The sequence below is a fragment of the Gordionus sp. m RMFG-2023 genome, chromosome 5 (assembly GCF_954871325.1).
Source record: "Gordionus sp. m RMFG-2023 chromosome 5, tfGorSpeb1-WG-v2, whole genome shotgun sequence".
Lineage (NCBI taxonomy): Eukaryota > Metazoa > Nematomorpha > Gordioida > Chordodea > Parachordodidae > Gordionus > Gordionus sp. m RMFG-2023.
This window is the reverse complement of record NC_088779.1, coordinates 9,900,336-9,921,123: the sequence shown is the minus strand read 5'-3', so window position 1 is coordinate 9,921,123 and position 20,788 is coordinate 9,900,336. Positions and strand designations below refer to the sequence as shown.

General features: G+C 27.1%; 1 protein-coding gene and 1 long non-coding RNA gene across 2 annotated transcripts; one reads left to right on the top strand and one right to left on the bottom strand.

Annotated features, from left to right (window-relative positions):
• Nucleotides 1–391: 391 nt before the first annotated feature.
• LOC135929287 (uncharacterized) lies at nt 392–15,216 on the bottom strand. The gene is made up of 4 exons (XR_010572551.1): nt 15,075–15,216; nt 14,941–15,032; nt 1,203–1,360; nt 392–925 (listed from the first exon to the last, which is right to left on the bottom strand). It is a non-coding gene; the product is annotated as an uncharacterized LOC135929287 (long non-coding RNA).
• Nucleotides 766–10,406, top strand: LOC135929285 (sodium/potassium-transporting ATPase subunit alpha-like). Its single transcript, XM_065465797.1, has 20 exons — nt 766–919; nt 1,447–1,506; nt 1,550–1,756; nt 1,814–1,927; nt 1,974–2,108; nt 2,268–2,385; nt 3,534–3,802; nt 3,990–4,188; nt 4,250–4,358; nt 6,008–6,140; nt 6,207–6,590; nt 6,658–6,760; nt 7,119–7,370; nt 7,460–7,561; nt 8,063–8,217; nt 8,915–9,009; nt 9,453–9,627; nt 9,689–9,819; nt 10,106–10,207; nt 10,286–10,406. The coding sequence occupies exons 1-20, from the start codon at nt 818–820 to the stop codon at nt 10,404–10,406; spliced, it is 3,066 nt and encodes a 1,021-aa protein (XP_065321869.1). The 5' UTR covers nt 766–817.
• Nucleotides 15,217–20,788: the final 5,572 nt, after the last annotated feature.

Genomic DNA, 20,788 nt, shown 5'->3' with positions numbered 1-20,788 from the left:
GACTCGACAATTCTAGAGAGAGAGAGAGAAAGAAAGACTAAAATAATCATTTTTTTATTGAAAAGGTTTTTCTTAAGGCTGTTTCGGGAAGAACTTATATTTCTAGAGTTTACCAAATTATAAATTCCATCACTTAAATTAAAATAAAAATATTTTAAAAAGAGTTATATGAAGTTAAGGCTTTCTTTCCAATAAAAAAAGGACAAAAGCAAATAGATTGATTATTATATAAATTACATATTAAATGAAGGGTGCCAATAAAAAATCAAACTTTTTATCATTGCTTATATTTCTCTAAATTCCTTTAATTGAATCTGATAAAAATAAAACGTACATATATAATTCTCATCATTAACCAATCCCATAAAATACCGATAAGATTGATATAATGTAAAATGATTGTTATTAATGTTTTTTTTTAAAATAATTCAAATCAGAATTATACAACTAGTATAATTAAATTCATCCTCTAATTACTCTTTTAAAATTAGAAGAGTTTTAAACCTTGAAAATGTTATAATTTTTTTAAGGAAGAAAAAAAATTATGTCCACAGGACAAAATAAATTAGCGGATAAAGGGAAAGTTGATGAATTAAACGGGAATGGAAATCCAGACGATGCGGACCCAAAGCAAAAAAAAATGAACGATTTATCAAATATTCGTAAACAAAATAATGAGGTCAACGCTTCGGTACCAACCAAACCCTCAGGTATAGACGAGAAGATAACTTCCAAGACCTCCATCACGACTCTTAATGGATTGATACAACGTAGACAGCTATTGACAGAACCAAACAAAAAGATAGGAAGGAAAATCATGGGAGTTGTGGATAAGAGAATGTCTCGGCATATGTCTCTATGGAAACAACGACAGACATCGATATCAACTTTAGATGATTTGAAACAAGAGCTAGACATAGTTTTGCTATAATAAAAATAATTATTATTTATGAATATTACAGGCGTTCTGTATGGACCCTATTTTCTCATGTCCTTCCAAAAATATTTTTTACATTGAACCATCAAAAAAGCAACGGTATTGGATAGAAAGTGGAAAAATTAAATGTGCTAAAGGATAATAAAAAAAATAACCTTATTCTTAAAAATATTAATGATTAAAACCTTATGAAAACGAAATATTTTAAAATTTTATCAAGGTCCAAATCTAACCGAATTAAAGTGTTTTATTGAGTTCGACTAACCCTGGACTCATAGTTTGTGCGAATTCACGGCTATTATATAAAATATGCTGTGTTTTGTAAATATTCTTCGCGAAATCGATCTAGAATGAGACATAATCCGAGTTTGGTCGAATCGGAATCGGATTAGACTTAAACTATGGTCGGTCCACAAAAGGGCACTAATATATATATATTTTATGAAGTTTCTATATATTATAAGTTGACTGAATATATAAAAAAATTAACATTTTGTTTTATTATACAGGATTTTCATTATGTGGAAATAGGAAAATTATACGAAAGATTTGAGACTCACCCCATAAATGTAACATTAGTTTTTTATTAATATATTATATATCTAAAAATAGGGCTTAACTTCAACAAAAGCCGTAGAATTACTGAAAAAACATGGCATGAATGCTTTGACTCCACCACCCAAGACCTCTGAGTGGATAAAACTTTTGGAACATCTAGTTTCAGGTTTCTCAATTTTATTGATCATTGGATCTATTATGTGCTTAATAGCATACGCTATCCAATATTCATTAATCAATCGGACGGTATCAAAGGACAATGTAATAAATAATTTTCCTCATAGTTTTTAACATAAAAAAAATACATATTTTACTCAGCTATTTCTAGGAGCTGTGCTCGCGGTGGTTGTATTAATAACAGGTTTTTTTTCATATTACCAAGAAGCAAAAAGCTCGAGAATTATGGAATCCTTTAAAAAAATGATGCCACAAGTAATTCTCACACATTTTATAATAAAAATTTATGATAACACTATAGCGCGCATTGGTGATAAGGGACGGTAAGAAAATAGATATAAAAGTGGAAAATCTCGTTATAGGGGACATTGTGGATATACGATTCGGTGATAGAGTTCCGGCAGATGTACGAATTATCAAAAGCCAAAGTTTTAAGGTAATATAAATTTTTAAATACAAACTTTACTGTCTAGACTACTTAATAAATGGGGAAAAAAAGGTAAATTACGTGGTTTATAAACTAGCCCAGTATAAGATTAAATAAAATTGGAAATCATTTAAATAGTTTTGTAACATTCTATATATATTACACAAGGTTGATAATTCTAGTATAACTGGTGAATCGGAACCCCAACCAAGATCAAATATTATGACTAGCCTCAATCCTCTGGAAACTAGAAATCTCGCTTTTTTTTCTACCTACGCGATTGAAGGTTATAAAAATGTCTGATAATTTATTTATAAATAAATCTTATATTTTATATATCCTATCATTTATTAATAACTATTACTATAATGACATTCATATGATATGAGCTTACGAGGAAAGTTTCTCATAAAAGATTTTAACGGTTTTTATAATTTTTTATAATAATAAAGGTTAAAAATTAGCTTAAAAAAAATACAAAAACTAATACCTGTCCATTATTATTTTATTAAGTGGGATCTTCTCCCTAGTACACACCTTTGGCCGTTTCCTGCTGACCGTAAGATACCATCTAATTTAGTCCTCAGTTTCTACCATCTTTTTTTTCATTCCATCTGCAATCCACAACTTCCTCCCCTTTTTCAACTCCCCTCCCCAAATAAAGAAGGAGAAAGGTGAATAAATTAGAAAGTTTATAGATTTTTTTCCTGAGATTTTTATTTCAAGGAATTTTTTGTTTATCTGGTATTGTTTCTGCGATTATCGATTTTAAACTTTTATTAAGTATTTCTAAAGCCTATGGTTAGATTTAGCTGAGGTACGGGTTATAGTTTTAATATTTGTTAATATTGATAATTTAATATTATATTTATATCTTAATTTCTTTTAATTCTTAAGAGAAAAAAAAAGATGAATTAATCAAAATCAAAGTAAAGATTTAGTGGTTATTTGGATGAGTTTCGTTATTTATAATATAACATTTTTATTTTATTACTGTTTTATAAACCCTTATATTTCAATTCAATAGCATATTAATTTTGATTTGCTATAACGAGGATTGTATGTTTGCGATCTTTTTAGTTAGTTATATTAATCTAGGAAGAATATCTTAAAAATTAGATCTTTTAAAATAAAAAAAAATTGTTTATATCAGTAGTATAAAACTTAAATTAAAATTAGTGAAACCGAAGAATAATACCATTTATAATAAGAGGTAATCCACTCATCAGTTAACTCTAAATATTTAATTTAACATAATGCATAAAATCATAACAAAATAAAATAATTGAAAATTTTTTTTTGGTAACTATACTACAAAATTGATTATTTATTCTGATAAAAATTAAAATATATTCCTTTTTTTAGTTGCTTAATTAAAACAGTTAATTTATATTAAATAAAATTATATTTAATTTTCAACAATATTTTCGAAAGGTAACGCTAGAGCGATAGTAATTAGCACGGGGGACGCTACTGTGATGGGCAGGATTGCCAACCTAGCTTCGATTATTGTAATAGAAGAGACTCCTATACACAAGGAGATCAAACGTTTTGTTTTTATTATAGCATCAATCGCAGTTTTTTTCGGCGTCTTGTTCTTCATAATTTCCATAATAATAGATTATACCTTGTTAAACGCAATAATATTCTTCATAGGTATTATAGTCGCTAACGTGCCTGAGGGATTATTACCTACTATCACGGTAAATTTCATAATAATATAAAATTCTTTTAAGGCTTAAAGTGTGTCATGATAGCATACATTTATTACGATCGACACTAAAAATGCTATTTATTTTTACAGGAAAATAATTTAGATTGATTCGATTAGGCTTAAAGGGTTTATAATTATATGAATTATATATTTCATGATAAATAATTATTAATTAGGTATGCTTAACATTAACGGCTCAACGTATGGCTTTAAAAAATTGCCTAGTCAAAAATTTAGAAGCCGTAGAAACGTTAGGGTCTACATCCACTATATGTTCAGACAAAACAGGAACCTTAACTCAAAATAAGATGACTGTTTCGCACGTTTGGCTTGATCGTCAGGTTCACAAAGTCGAATTCGGAACCGAAAATGAAAGTTCGCACTTAAATAATTTTTATATAAGCTATTTAATACGAAATATTTTATGTTTATTTAGCAAATAAATATGAGAATAGCAAGACGTGGAATGCGCTGGCTAGAATAGCAACACTTTGTAATCATGCCATTTTTACACCTACTCAAGATAAAGTTAACATTATGCAAAGGTTTATGCCGAGAATGTTATTTAAGCAATTTTTCCAAAGCCATATAAAATAATCCTGTTAACCTAAATGAGATTGGTTGTTTTTAATTTTTTGCTGGATAAATTAATTTTTTTGTATAATATTTTATTTTAAAGGGATAAGCCTAAATTTTTTATTTATTTTAAAATATTGACTGATAAGATATAATGAAGAATTCCGATTTCATCAAAGGATTTAACCCGATCCTCTTAGAGATTTTTCCAAATTTTATATTATAATAATATTATAAATAGTTTATATAAATTATACTTTCCGAATATGGCTCTTAAAAATCGGGAAATTTACAAAATGCACATTGATTTATTTTCAAATATTTGGGAAATAATTCAGTTAGAACAGTGATTTAACTTTTATTTAATAGCCCATAAAAATCAGCCTGTTATGAAAAAACGAATAGAATACATAAAAGCCATTCTTACTTTTTTTAATAGGTAACTAGGCGATATACCTATCAGAGAGCCTGGATTTTTTGATAAGGTTAGGCCCAGACCTGGCGTAAAAATTTTTTATAGGACAGGCCTATATTTAATATTAAAAAAAATTTCCAAGCCCGGCTCAAGCCAATAAATTTTAAAAATTTTGCCTAAACCCATATCCAAAAATTAAACTTATTGTATTTACTGAAAATAAATAATATAACAATAATTGAAAGCATTATTCATATTTAAAATATCTATACAATATATTTTGAAAATTATGTGAGGTTAAATGTAAGTAAATCATGTTTACAAACATTACCCCATCTAACGCCTCAATTTTGGCAGATTTTTAAAAACTTCTAACTCAATATTTTAGTCAGAAAAATATTGCCTTAGCCTAGCTAATGGATATCCAAACCTTTGAGCCATTTATGAGAAAAATATTTAGGCAGGATTGTGTAATAAATATTGAGTAAGCTGTTTTTTAAAAATTGATTCAAAACGAGCCATTTAAAACAACACTAACCCGAAAATATTTTCATACAATTTTTCAAAATATTTTTTAATCGATATTCTATTTTAAAGTATGAAAGATATTTACATAAAATTTAATGAATTAATTATACCATATATGACGGATTTGTAAAACATCATATAAATTAAACTTAGCTCAACCCAATTTACGATTTGATAAAGAGAAGTCTAGTCTATTTTCCATTTATAATTTTTTTTTGCTTTGAAATGTCTTTTTTTCTATGGCCATCCTATTTTCTTCTATTCCAGTTTTTGGCATTAAAACAATATCACTATGTATGTATAACGATAACGATACTTAAGGTATCTATAAAAATTAAATACAAGCTTATTAATTTACAGACATATTATGCATTTTCTCACTTTCATTTTTAATGACGAATTGGGAACTAAAATTTTGTTTCCTTCATTTTTAAACTGTCATTAAAATCTAAGTGGATCAGATTAAAAATTAAAAGGAATACCAATCGTTAAAAATTATCTTTAAAATAATCTTTTTAACCGCAGTTATTTTTCTTAGAAGATTAAAATTCTCTTAATTCATTAAAACTTTTAAAACCTATTTATTATAAGACCTCCAAAAATTTCAAATATATTGAATTTTTCCCCACCAGAGATTCACGTGGGTAGAATGACTTTACAATATTTTAATTTTAGAGAGTGCATAGGTGACGCGTCCGAATCTGCCCTATTAAAATGCATAGAAGCGAAAATAGGAAATACCGAAAAAACTAGAGAACTCAACGTAATGGTTGCTGAGATTCCTTTTAATTCTACCGATAAATATCAAGTAATTTTTGGCTATTTTTTTTACTGTCATGGAATAATTTTTTATATAAAAAATATAATGTGCAAGGTTTCCATTCACGAGATACCTGATCATTCGAAATATTTATTGGTAATGAAGGGAGCACCCGAACGAATTTTGGATCTATGTAAAACGGCTCTAATATACGACGAAGAAAAGAAGGAAGAAAGGGAAATTATAATTGACGAAAATTTTAAACAGGAGTTTAATAAGGCCTACGTACACCTTGGGGGAATGGGCGAAAGGGTTTTAGGATTTTGCGATTTTTGGATGCCAATCGACCAATACCCATTTGGAAAATTTTATTTTGATACCGAAAATGTCAATTTTTCTCTAAGCAATTTTAGATTTGTTGGAATGATGTCAATGATTGATCCTCCTCGACCTGGTGTACCAGACGCAGTCTCTAAGTGCAGAAGTGCTGGAATCAAAGTTAGTATATTTTTTTAAACTTTATCTTCCATTACCTAATTCTTTATTTTTTAATTTTTTCTTTTAGATAATTATGGTAACCGGTGATCATCCTCTCACAGCTAAAGCTATCGCCAAACAAGTTGGAATCATATCGGAAGCAAACGTCATTGTTGAAGAGATTATTGATAATCACAAAGAATTTTCCCCCGAGTATACTAAGCATTTTAGTCCTCTCTTATCTATTTTTAAAGAAAAAGAAAGAAAGAAAGAGTTTAATTGCAAAATTTGTTTTGAAATTATGCTAGCTGGTCACATCAGACTTTTAAAGTTTAAAAATCGCTCTCAACATAAATTGAGCGATGCAACCATATCACAATACGATACATTAAAAAATTATTATTTTAGATATAAAACATTTACTATAGTTCAAAAACATAATATCACTTTTATCCTGCTTATTTGGATTGTCAAGAGTCACTACTTTTTTGAAAAATTAATGAATAAAATCAACACTATTTATTATATGCAGGATCAAGAAAATCATTCAAGCCCCTATAAATCTATCATCCAAACCGGAAAACAACGTTAAAAGTATAGTAGTACATGGTCAAGAGTTAAAGGTTCTTAATAACCAAGATATAGATACGATATTAATAAAATTTAGAGAAATAGTTTTTGCGAGAATATCACCACAACAAAAATTGAGTATTGTCGAAGGGTGTCAAAGACTAGGAGAGATTGTTGCAGTGACTGGAGATGGAGTCAATGATTCACCCGCCCTTAAAATGGCTAATATAGGCAATTTTTAAAAATCTTTATAAATGCGTGCCTATCTATAATTTTAAAGAATTTCAATTTACATTGTACAATTGTTCAAAATAAAATAGGAATCGCAATGGGTATAGCCGGGAGTGATGTGAGTAAACAGGCATCAGATATGATATTATTAGACGATAACTTTGCTTCCATAGTTACTGGAATTGAAGAAGGTTTAATTAGTTGTTTGCTAAATGTATTATAATAGAGTTAAACTACTATTATATTACTATTCAGACCTTTCCTCCATTTATTTTTTACTTTAATAATTATCATCGAGTTTAAGATGTTTTTTCTAGCAAAGGGGTTAATCTTTTGTTTTACAGTACAAGCTCTCCAAAATCTTTTATAGGTTATACTTGATTCATTTGAATAGTAAGTCTTTATTTAAGACTTATTTCCAATATTGTTATTTTTTTTAAAATCCAATTGACTTTTGTTTGCTTGGCTAACCCACCTTGTCTGTTCCTAAAAGGCCTGAAAACAATATAATAACCATATTATTTTGACTTTTCAATCCGCTTGTCATCCTAACTGTTCTACTTTAGTTATTTTTATGAACCATATTTTTGCACCATGCGTTATGACTGGAAACAAGTAACTGAATTTAAGATGAGTCTTTCTAACTTAAAAAACAATAATTTAAATTAAAACATTTTTTGAAATTTTTTTAGGAAGGCTTATATTTGATAATTTGAAAAAGTCGATAGCTTACACATTAACCCATAATATACCCGAACTGACGCCCTTTCTAGTTTACGTAACATTTAGCATACCATTGCCCTTGGCGACGATCACTATTTTGTGCATAGACTTGGGCACGGATATAGTAAAAATATGATATTTAATATTTTAATGAAAAATATATAGGTAACCTCAAAAAAATTAGAGGTATTAATAATAAGAAGTGGACTTTTGAGCACATGAGCGTTTTCATTGTTAATTTAAACAAACAATTTGAAAATTAACAATGGAATACCCTTCTCAATCGCTTAAATTATGGCTTTATATAATAACTACAAAAGTGCATAAGGTAATATTAATATTTCAGTCAATCTTGTTAATTTTATTTATATATATGTTGTAGTAGATTAATAAATTTTGGATTATGCTTCATGGAACAAGGTCTTTTTTAGCTAAAAATATAAATAATCTATAGATAGTATTTTTTAAACTTTGAAAGACCTGATTTAACCGAAAAATTGTATTCTAGCATATACAGGATAGGAGTATCTCATAGAACTGTTCTCAACCAGAAAGTTCAATTATTTCGGCAGAATCATTTTTTTAAAGATACACACAATAAATTGTTTTGCTATTTTCCAACTTTAAAAATCACCAATATAGTGAGTTTTTTAAAATTTGAAAATCAAATTTTGCTGGTAATATATTCAACATGTGTCTGCCTTATAAATATAAGGCAGTTCTACAAGATATTCTAACCATATTGCCCGAATGCGCACATTACCTATATTAACATTATGTATAAATATTTAAAATATTGTATATTTCTTACAAAAACAAAGGTACCATCAATTTCGTACGCTTATGAATACCCCGAAAATGACATTATGGAAAGAATGCCCCGTGATCCAAAAAATGAAAAATTAGTTAATTCAAGGTTAACAATTTAAAATCAAACAATAATAAAACGTTTTCTTTTTGCTAATCCAAGACATTTTTTTAATTTTTTTTAAATTATCATTAATAATTCACTTTTAAAATCTGTCTAATTGATCTGAGCGACTATTCTAAACCCGAAGAATTTTTCGATGGCTTTACTAGCACATTAGTCCTTACAATCTCAGAGAATTAATTTTTTTAAAATTATTTTTCTTTGGTTAATAATTGCAAAATAATTTTTTTTTCGAACCTAACAACAGGTATTAATAAAAATATTTTAGCGGGCTAGAACACCTGTGCACCCCCACCCCATAGTGACGTTACTGCTGAAATATATATTAATTATAAGATAATTTTTCTTATGATATCTAGTTCAAATCTAACGGGTCTATTTTAATGTATTTAGATAGAAACTTTTTGTAATATTTATATTTATTTTAGGCTAATAGGTGGTTGTTATGGGCAGATTGGCATAATTCACTCGTTAGCTGGATTTTTTACATTTTTTATTGTAATGGCCGAAAACGGATTTTTACCAAACCGACTTCTAAACATTAGAGAACAGTGGGATTCAGAGTATATTAATGACTTAGAAGACTCCTTTGGACAAGAATGGGTAATTTTAAAATTTTAAATAATATTTTATTATCAAGAATTATTATTATTGAAATTTTTAGACATATGAAAATCGAAAAATACTAGAAAAAGCTGGTTATTCTGCATTCTTTGTGTCTGTTGTTATCGCACAATGGGCTAACCTGATCATCAGAAAAACTAGAAGGAAATCTATATTTCAACACGGAATGAGGTTATAATATTTAAATAGACTCTATCCTAATACTAATATTAATTAGCAAAGTTCTGAAAAAATATTATGATTGCATCTTTGAAAGAGTTTTTTATGCATGAAAATTAACATTATATATACTTGTAAAAGATTTATTATACAAAAATAAATATTGGGTATAAAAGAAATTGATCAAAAATCTTTCTTTTTTTAATTGAAAGGTTTTTAAACTCTGCTAGTTAGACTAATTAGTAAGAAATGATAATAGTAAATTTTTAAATTTATAAATAAAATACATCAACAATAGAAATTGGGTGCTGAATCTTTCCTTATTTTTTGAAACCGGGTTAACCTGTTTACTCTTTTACACCCCTGGATTAAATTCTGCCTTAGGATTTTATCCCATCAAGTAAATATTTTTTTAAACAAATTTGATCAATTGTTTTCTAATAAAACTCTTTTTTTTAAATTAATTACATCGTCATAGGGCTATTTGGTGGTTGCCAGCCATGCCATTTAGCGTCTTAATTTTCGTGTACGATGAAACTAGAAGATATTTTATGAGGAAATATCCTGGTGGCTGGATTGAATGCGAGACCTACTTTTAAATAAGCCTTCCGCCATCCTCATGAAATAAACTGTTTGTATTTTTTTAAAGGAACATAAATCGTTATAACATATTGTACCATTTGATTTTTAATGTTATTTTTTTTAAAAAAAACATTTAATTCAACACAATTAAAGGTATCCCAATATGCAACTTTTTTTTATAACACTTTCAAATTATTATAAAATATACCTCTTTCAAATTTATGGTAAATAATATGAATGTGTTTGTTATTTATTAAGAATGTGTTTATTATCGCTAATGTGTTTTAATCGATCAATTACTTTTTTGGTTATTTTTCTTGTTTTTAATTTTCCTTATTATTCAAATGTTTTCAATTACTGTAATACTATATATATCATCATAAACTGATGAGAAAACATAATTATTATTTTTTTTACTTGTAATTTTTCAAATTTTATACGAAAAAATAAACGTTACTTTTGACTTTTAGTCCATAATAAAGTTAAATATTTGTATTTAAATCATTGGCGTACGCAGCGGGGAGGGGGTGGCAGGGGGACAAATCCCCCCAAGCCAAAAAATGCAGATGCCGGATTATATTTTTCAAAAATATTATTGTTAATATTAATTTATATTTGTTAATATTTATTCCTATCTCATATATATTTATATTTAATTATATTTATTTATCACATTCATCTACTAAGTTATTTTATCAATCATCCTTGGCGTAATTTACCTATTATTTTCAAATTTTAGTTGCGTAATATTAATTTAAATTTCTAGTCAAATAATAATTATCTCTGAAACTCCTTGTCCAACAGGGAAAAAGAAATTGCAAGCTTGTCCAACGAAATCGAGTCTCCGTCATCAAGCAGTAACAGCTATTATGGAGTTAGAAGAGCCGATTATTAATGCTATTACTAAAATATCACAATGGCTTGAAAGAAATATTTCCTCAGAAGCAAGAAATTTATTGGATTCAATACTTATTTCAAATTTTTTTTCTCATTAGAATGTATTATTTAATTATACAACTATTTTATGTAATACTTTTCAAAAGCATAGCGGAGAGCATTTTATTAGAACTCAAGGAAATCAGAGCTGATGTTGTTGAAGAATTTCATATTTTATATGTTATTGTTGAGTCAAAAGCAGAGCTATACGTGTTTAATATTTGTCCCCCTCGACTTGCAGCAAGCAAGCTCATCGTCAAAACATTTATATAAGATCAGTAGAAAAGTATTATAAAACAAATGTCCCCTCTCCCAACCTTTTTCAAATGGTGATATAAAAAAAATATAAAAATTTTTTAGATTTTTATCATGAAGATGTTAAAATATCTTATGATGCCTTATTAGCTAAATAACTATGATTAAAAGATTAACTATTTGATACAGTCCCAAAAAATGCTATGGATGCTTTTTATTTCAAACACATTTTAGATTATACTCCCAATATATTAAAATGGTTATATATATTAGCAGCTCTTTAGTAAACTAATGAGAGAACATTCTCTTTTTTAAGAAGAATAACAGAGCCTTGCAGCGGTACCATTTGCAGGACACGGCCCAGATTTTTATAAAAAATTATTAGGCCTGACCCGGCTATTTTGAAAATAAAATTTTCAGGCCCGGCCCGAATTTTTTATAGCTAATAATGGCGATTTCAAATATTTGGTTTTAAAATATACAGCTCGGCCCGGATATTTTTTCTAAAATAAATTACGGGCCCGGCCCGGGTATATTTAAAAAAATTAAAATACGGTCCGGCTCAAGGGCCGGGCCTGCAAGTCTGTGAAAAACATACCTATGAAATACAACATCTGAAAGTAGATTGAATGATTTGGATCTTTTAAATATTCAAAGGCATTTAACGCCAAGCAAGGATAGTTAATTAAAAAATTAGCTCAAAACATACAAAATACAATTATTCCTAAGAAACTTTTCGTTTATTAATTTATATTTCCAACATTTAAATTTTTTATACTTTATATATTTTAAAAGCTCAAAAAATTCAAATTTCAATTTGGGTCATTTAAGTGATTCATATCGTGGGTTATATTTACTTTATATTTTATAATTCACATTTATTTTATAGTTTTTCAATGCCGGTTTATATATATAATTTTTTTAATTCACATTAGTTTAAAATTGTATATTAGAAAAGTTATCTAATAAATTTATGCTTAGTATTTTTAATTAACAGTAATATTTCTTAAAAAATTTTATTATCCCCCCAGACCAAATTCCTGCGTACGCGCCTGATTTAAATTATTTCAACAACTTTCTAAGTGTTGGTATATGATATGAATTCTTAAAAATCATATATTTTTCAATAATATTCAGTTAAGACCATTTTTTTAAAAAATTTTTTTTGCTCAAATCAGTATTTACACTAATCAATGATTAATTTGTTTAGGAAAAATAAGAAATGTTAGCTCCAAATTTGACGACACTTTAATCGTAATTTTACCAACCTCTAAATTGATTTTGAAAAATTAGCCATAAAAATTTCTATTTAAAAAAAATTCTATGCGTTTAAACGAAATCAGGGAAAAAACAAATAATTAATATTTATACTAATATTATATTGATAATTATTATTGCAAACAATCAAAAAAATGTCATAATAAAATTTTTAATTTTATACCGCACTATAATTTAAATAAATTTTATATAGCTATCATTCCTATCGGGGTTTACTGTAAGCTCGAGGATTATGGTTCAACTAAGGGAAATTACCGCAGCTGATTATATTAAAGTTCTACTTATTTTTTTATAATCACATGACCTATCAGGTTTTTAATAAAAATTGATCAAATTTTATTAAAAATCGAATTTAAAACTTAACCCATAACTCAAACTTTTGAATAACCATAGCCCAAGCTCTCTAACTTTTATTACTACTCCTTTCGGATGCTTTTTTAATTTAAGTATCATGCAATTAAAAAATTTTCTTCAGTTAAACATTTCTTGAGTTGAGAGATTATCAAGCTCGAAATAGCGTGATATCGTTCTCCAAACAAATATAAGATATACAAATTAAGCAAATATATATCGATCATTAGTTTGTAGTGAATATATTTGATAAAGCACTTAATATATTGTTATTCTTTACGCTTAATGGTAGTTAACATATTTATAATCAAGTAAGGTATAAAATAAAAAAGAAGAAAGTAATAATTTTGCAAAAATAATTGTAATCTAATTATTTTAAGGTATTTTATATACTATAATAAAAAATGATATAAGCGCAAGCAAAATTTAACCCGCTAGCGTCAGATAATTTAGAATTAAATGTTACTCTTACAATGATGTAATAATTATTTTAAATTTATATCATAATATATTGGCATCTACATGATAGAAAATTTATTGGAGACAAACTCCCTCAAAATTTACCTCCCCCCCCCCCTAAATATTTTGTCTACCCATTATATTATAGTATCGCCATGATATTAATGGACAAATCTTAAAATATGCAATGATTTGTAACCCAATAAAATCCTTATTAAACTTTTCAGGTATTATAATTTAGGTTAGGAATACCAAATATATTAGTTGGTGATAATCAACTAGTTGTTACTAACCAAAATCTACAAATTAGGCACCAGCATTTATAAACTAAAACTATTAAAATGTTTGCTGTGAATGACTTAAAATATAATTAATTATTAAAATCGAAATAAATATCTCATATTAAATGAGAATCTTTTACTATTTTAACCTTTGATCAATAACAATGTCTATTTTTAATTTAACCAACCCTCTTTTGAATGCCTACCCCCTCTCCTCTAAGAAAAATAGAAGTAAATGGTTCCTAACTTCTCCCCCTCCCTCTCATAGAGAATCAGTAAGAGCATAGCAAAAAATATAATATTATTACATTGCAAATAATTGCTATTATTATAAAATTTTGGGTGCTAGTGTTCTATATCCACCTTTTTGCATATGATATTTTTTTAATAAATAAATTCTTCTATATCAAATTTTTATATATCCGCAATATAAATTGTTAAAATATAATTGAAAATAATCATTATTTGCATTGTTACATTGCTATTTCCCATTTAAGATACAAGAAATAAACCCTTTTTATTAAATGTACTCCTGAATTATTATTTAAAAAAATGGATATAGAACATTATAATACTCAACCTATCACACATTTGGTAAAATGGTGAAATATTTGATCACTTAAGGTATATAAAATGTTGAACCATATTATTTTATGGGTTCTAATAATTTTTTTTAAAAATAGGGGAGGGCTTAGTTTCAGAAATAGCCAGAATTCTTAATTGGAATACATTTTAAAAATTTTAAAAAGTTTTTGACAACCAGATTTAGATCGAAAACTCTATCATCTACAGCCGGAGGCAAAATAAGTAACAGCTTTGACTATTTCATAAATTCTTATAATATATATAATCCTGGAATTCGAATCTAGAACATAAACTTCAAGGATAATTTTTATTACAGACAATTTTATACCAAGATTACATAAAATTTGGTTAATAAATATTTCAAGTAATTATATAAATTTAAAAAAAGATATCTATATATATATACTTTTTTAAATGCATATTATCAATAATCCATATATTAGAATCCCATTATGTACTGTGTCCCAATTGAACTGATACCCTTTTTGTTTTGGCAATCTGTAAATTCAAAAAATAATTCAATAAAATTTTTAAATTGACTTATCAATGTTTTTCGCAGATTTCATCAAATTCTATTGATAGAATTCAATGTTCTGCACATTCAAAGTTGGACAAACAAAATTTAAACCTTCCAACATGAAAAGATAAACATTATTTTTTTGCAAATACCTTATAAAAAAATATGACGTCATAATAATGGAAGCAAACCTATGCCTGACCGGAAAAATATTAACCAAGGAAAATTTAAATCAAATTCATAAATTAAATCAGTAGATGAATATGTTTATATTTAATAAAAAATGATTATTTTAAAATATAAATGAATATGATAAAATTTTGAAAAATATTTCCGGATCTGCAATGGATGTTGGCTGCGTATCAAATAACTAGCCGTAATAAATTTCTGAATCCTATATCTTAAATAGCTCCTAGAATAATTCTAAATTTTTTAACCCCCCCCCCCTCCCCCATATTTGAATTGGTCATCTTTTATAGAAAGTGCAGGATATTACAGCTATCTTAAATTTATTAATCTTAAAAATTATCAGGTAATGTTTGATATCGAAAATTAAATTATTCCGCATTATATATCATTCTATAGTAAATTAAATAAGAGTTCAAAGAGTAAATATTGATCACTGATATTAACCCAGGATTTTTTTTTAACATAAAGGTAAATTTGTTTACCGATTAATTTTAAAAATACTATATTAATATAATTATGCAACCAATGGTGTCGCTATTTTTTACAATCTTTTTTTAAATTATAGAAAATATTTTCAAGTAATTCTAAAATATTTTTTATAAGATTTATTAAGCCCAATTTGAGAAGACTTGAGGTCCTATGCTACCCTCAATGATGCTACTACATGCAACACGTGGAAAGTGATAAATATTAAATGATTATAATTGTTTTATATTATTATTTTTTCTTTATATTATGTAATAAAATAAAAATAGACAATTGTAAGGCGATTAAAGCCCCATAAAAATTCTATTGTCTATTTAAGGGATCGATTAAGAATTTCTATGTATTATATTTTTTAAAGGATGAAATTCAAATAAAGGTGATACAATGGGAAAAGATATAGTATCGAGAAAAAACTGGATATTTATTAATAATCATAAAAAGTAGTATTATATAAAGCGGGTATTTGTTCTCGAATTCATAATTATATTTTTTTTTTTAAACTTGTCTTAATTATAATATATTAAAAAGTTTTTATTAACAATTAATTTCTAACCTGAAATATCGATGGAATTGAAATATTTATCTTTAAGTGATGAGGTATCGAAGGCTAAATTCGACAAAAAAGGTGGGGAAGACAGTGGAATCTCGGATCAAGCATCAACTTCTTCCAAAATCATTAAATCAGATTCACTTAGGTTAGTTAACAAAACGGACAAAGATATAGAATTTAAAAGCAACAAGGATACAATTGACTTATTTACCAAGCCGATTCATATATCAAGATTTATGATTTATGAGGTCCGCGCCAATGACTCAAATTTGTCTTCTAAGAGTTTATATGTTCCACCTATAAGGTATGAGATCAGAAATCCTTATCCTGATGAAATCACCGAGATATGCCATTGGAGACACAAAGAATTAGGCTTCCGAGCCCATTTGGATTATTTGAGGTCCCTTTACAATTGTTATCCATCCGGTTGGATCGTAGCTATCGACAAAAAAGGAGAGATAATAGGTATAATATTATAAATATTTGTAAAATAAATAAATATTTTTCTCTTTAATTTTATTTAAAAGGAACAATATTTGCGATGAATATGAACGAGGACCAAGCTTTTGGGGGACTATTCGCTGTAAAGAAGGCTTATAGATGTCAGGGAATAGGTGGACAATTATGGAAAGTTCGTTTGAATTACATTGGAAATCGCAATTTAGGAATCAATGCCCTGGAATCAAGGATAGCACCTAACGAAAAACTAGGGATGAAAGTGGCATTTAGAAGTATAAAGAACATATTATTTATTTAAAATATATAATTATTTCCTTATTTTCTCTAAATATTCAGTGTCGAGATATTATGGAAGACTTACTATAAGAGTCATAAATTCCTTCAAACTCAAATTTCGTGCTCCTGTTTCAAATAACTACACTTTCAGAAAATTGTCAAATATTCAAGAGAGTCTACCAACTTCTATGAATCAAAAAGAGCTGCTACAATCGATCATAGAGTACGATACGCAAATAAATACGATTCCTCGTGCTCAGTTTCTCGAAGAAGCTATAAATCATTTTGAACACACAATAACCATTGCATGCATCGAAGAAACTATTATGGCAATTGATAAAGACAACGACATCATCAAATGATTGCCTAAAATAGTAGGTTACGGAATGTTAAAACCTCGTTTGGAAGGTTACTCAATAGAGTTCCTCTATGCCGATTCCACGGTTATAGCAGAATTGTTATTCAGAAATTTAATTAATCATATAGAACCTAACACCCTCATCGACATAACTATAATCGACGATTGTTTTGGTAAGAAATATGCTCCGAAGAAAATGATTGGTGGCTTAGTAAATAATTCCCGCTTGATGTGTGTTAAAAACATAATAGCCAATTTGGGACTCGATCTGGAATGCAATTTGTATCGTATGTATTCGAAAAGTAATGTTGAATTACCGGTGAGCAAAGTGTTCGCGATGAGTAGTTCTGAAGCATTTTTGGCGTAAAAATGACATTGATATTTTTACGGATATGTTATTATATATATATATATAGTATAGTGTTTTATATATATTCCATTTATTTTTGTTGTAAATTGAATAAAATTATCTTATCACACTTTTTTATGAAGTAAGATATAAGAAAAATTATATGAAGGAAACCTGACTTATAACAGGAATAATATAATTTATAATCTAAGCCAATATAATTGAAGAGGAAGGGGAGGGGGGGGGGGGGTTCAAAAATTATATATTTAAAAATATAAGTTATTTGGGCTATCTTAAATCGAGACATTGACATAGCAAAGATGCCACCATGGGGATAAGTTAAGAAATATATCCCAATATTTTGTAATTTGCTATAATCGGTATGGAATAATTGTTTGCCAAAAATTAACAATTTTAACTTGAATCAGGCTAATGTTAAATTAGCTCTATATTTCATACTGTATATCATATTCTATGTTCATAAATTCTACAATTATATTTAATTTAAATATTTTCACTCTATTGCCTGGTATGTAGTGCAATATATTTATATCAACATTATATTTTATGTCAACTTTTTATTTAAGTGAGGTAATCAATTATATCGTCGGTCTAGAATTGAGTGCTCCACTTGCAAAATTGCGAAGACTAGATTTTAAAGTTTAGATTCAAATAAAAGAAAAACTTGTAGATTAGTATAAATAAAAATTTGAGAAGTTAATTATTATATTATTTTCAAATGATAGCCTAAATAAATCAAAAAGATTGAAATTCACTCAAAGTTTTGGACCTTTAAATAATAAATGAAAGTAGAATAAAACTTGGTTTAACTTTAAGTAGTTTCTCCAAATGTGATGTTGAAGGAAAATCATTAAAATAGCTTATCAAGATTCGAATATATTTGAAAAGAAATGCTTTCTACCAAAGCTTTATTTATAAGAAAAATATTTATTTCTACCAAAATTTTAATAATTGGACATATTTTTTAAAAAAAATAAAAGATAATTACTCTTTCATAAAATTTTTATCAATATATTAGAAAATAATTTAGATATTAGATTGGGGGATTACGGGGGTTTCACACAATTTATTTTCTAAATGAGAGGTTTGCATATATATCCATTAAATATTATGTCTCTATCCATTTTTGATGAACAATGATGCCTTCCAGTATTATGCTTAGGCCCTGCTTGAAAATCTTTGAACTTGCCATAAGTTATAATACCCAGCCTTAACATACCTAAGAATTTTATAATCTTTAAATTGAAAATATTCTTAAAAATACTCTCATTGAAAGATAGATTCTTTCTTTCTACTAATTTGACATATACTTCAGAGGGGGGGGGGCTAAAAATATTTGGTTAGGACCTTCGAGTCTTCCCATAGTTATCTCTCTGAATATGAATATATATTTGGGTTAATCAATCATTTAGGCATATTTTGATGAAATTGCTAAGTGGATATTAAAACTGGTATATGGTACTATTTTCGATCTCAGGTGCTAGATTTCTGTAAAAGGGCATTTTAATGATAGGAATTTATTGTGTCCAGACAATGTACATCGAAATATTTTACCAGACCTAACTTTATATAATGGAACAAATTTCATTTTATTCATGTTAAAAAAAGTTACAATAAAATTTGACATATCATTCAAGTAATATTCTGCATAAATATAATAAGTAAAAGGTTATTTTCCTACCAACTTTAAAAGCTAATATGGATTTTAAAAAAAATTTGATATTGAAATATTATATTGTGACCAGATAGCACCTCAACTATCCTTTAATAATCTTTCCAAGCAAAACACAAATCTATCGAGAGATTCCTGAAATGGATCTATCCCTTCCCCTTATATTTCGATTGCAGAAGGAAAAGATCAATTTGTATTATATCATTCTAAATGAATGGCATCCTCATTGAATTTACGTATCCGAATTTATATTGCGTTCTTTACATAGACTTGGCGATGGGGGGGGGGGGGGTATATATGATCCCACTTTAGAAATTTTTCTGTTTTCGTATTCCCGTACATCCCCTCCTATTTTATGTATTTATTAATAATTTTTAAAAACTGAATGTAATTCAAAATTTATATCATAATAGTGAAAAGCCAAATTATTTTTATAAAAATATAACATAGCCACAAATAATATTTTTATATTTAACGAAATGTAATCAAAATGAAATATAGAATTATACATATGATGATTTAATAGGTTAATCAATATCGTTCATTAATGAAGATTTAATGTACCTTGCGATAATGCTAATTTTTTAATAATTTGCTCTATATTGGAAATTAAATCTCGATGTATGTTAAGTAAAATTTGGAGGTCAATATAAAAGCTTTCATTTTTAAGATTCTCTTATTAAAAAATCAAATAATTATTCAAGTTAGTCCTTGATTTTGCATTTATTTCAGAATTAAAATGGAATAATTCTAAATTGAACATTAGGTTAATTAGAAAATAAGCACAATCTTGGTATATTCAAAAATGGCAAAAATGAAGGTGTATATGGTTTTAATATGTAATATGTAATATAATTTATTTTTTGTTATTTTGTTGCTTAAGGCGAAAAAAAAGATAATAATAATAAAATGTTTTAATTATTCAGGAAATATAATATTTAATTATAATAAGAGTTAAAATTTCGTAAGAAAGTATATAAATAAAATATTTGTTTAAATGTGTGATAGTTATTTAAAAATTGGGTAATAATTTTAGAAAAGAAGTACTTTAGCACATAATCCACTTAGTTAGCGATGCACATTAGCAGGCGTGTACGCAGGAATTTGGTCTGGATGGGGGGATAATAAAATTTTTTAAGAAATATTATAAAATATTAAGCATAAATTTATTAGGACTAATAACTTTTATAATACACAATTTTAAATTATGTGAATTATAAAAAAATTATATATATAAACCGACATTGAAAAACTATAAAATAAATGTAAATTATAAAATAAAAATATAACCACCATATGAATTAGTGTCTGTATCGAGCCTAATTTTTCAAGCCCGGCCCGGCCCTAAATTTTTTTAAAAAACTTTAACGGCCCGGC

Bases quoted from the DNA above. Each gene is read 5' to 3' on its own strand.
- LOC135929285 (XM_065465797.1), top strand. From the start codon at position 818: ATGGGAGTTGTGGATAAGAGAATGTCTCGGCATATGTCTCTATGGAAA. The intron at 8,218-8,914 runs GTAAAAATATGA...ACAAAAACAAAG, and splicing joins TAGACTTGGGCACGGATATA to GTACCATCAATTTCGTACGC. The intron at 9,820-10,105 runs GTTATAATATTT...CATCAACAATAG, and splicing joins ATATTTCAACACGGAATGAG to AAATTGGGTGCTGAATCTTT.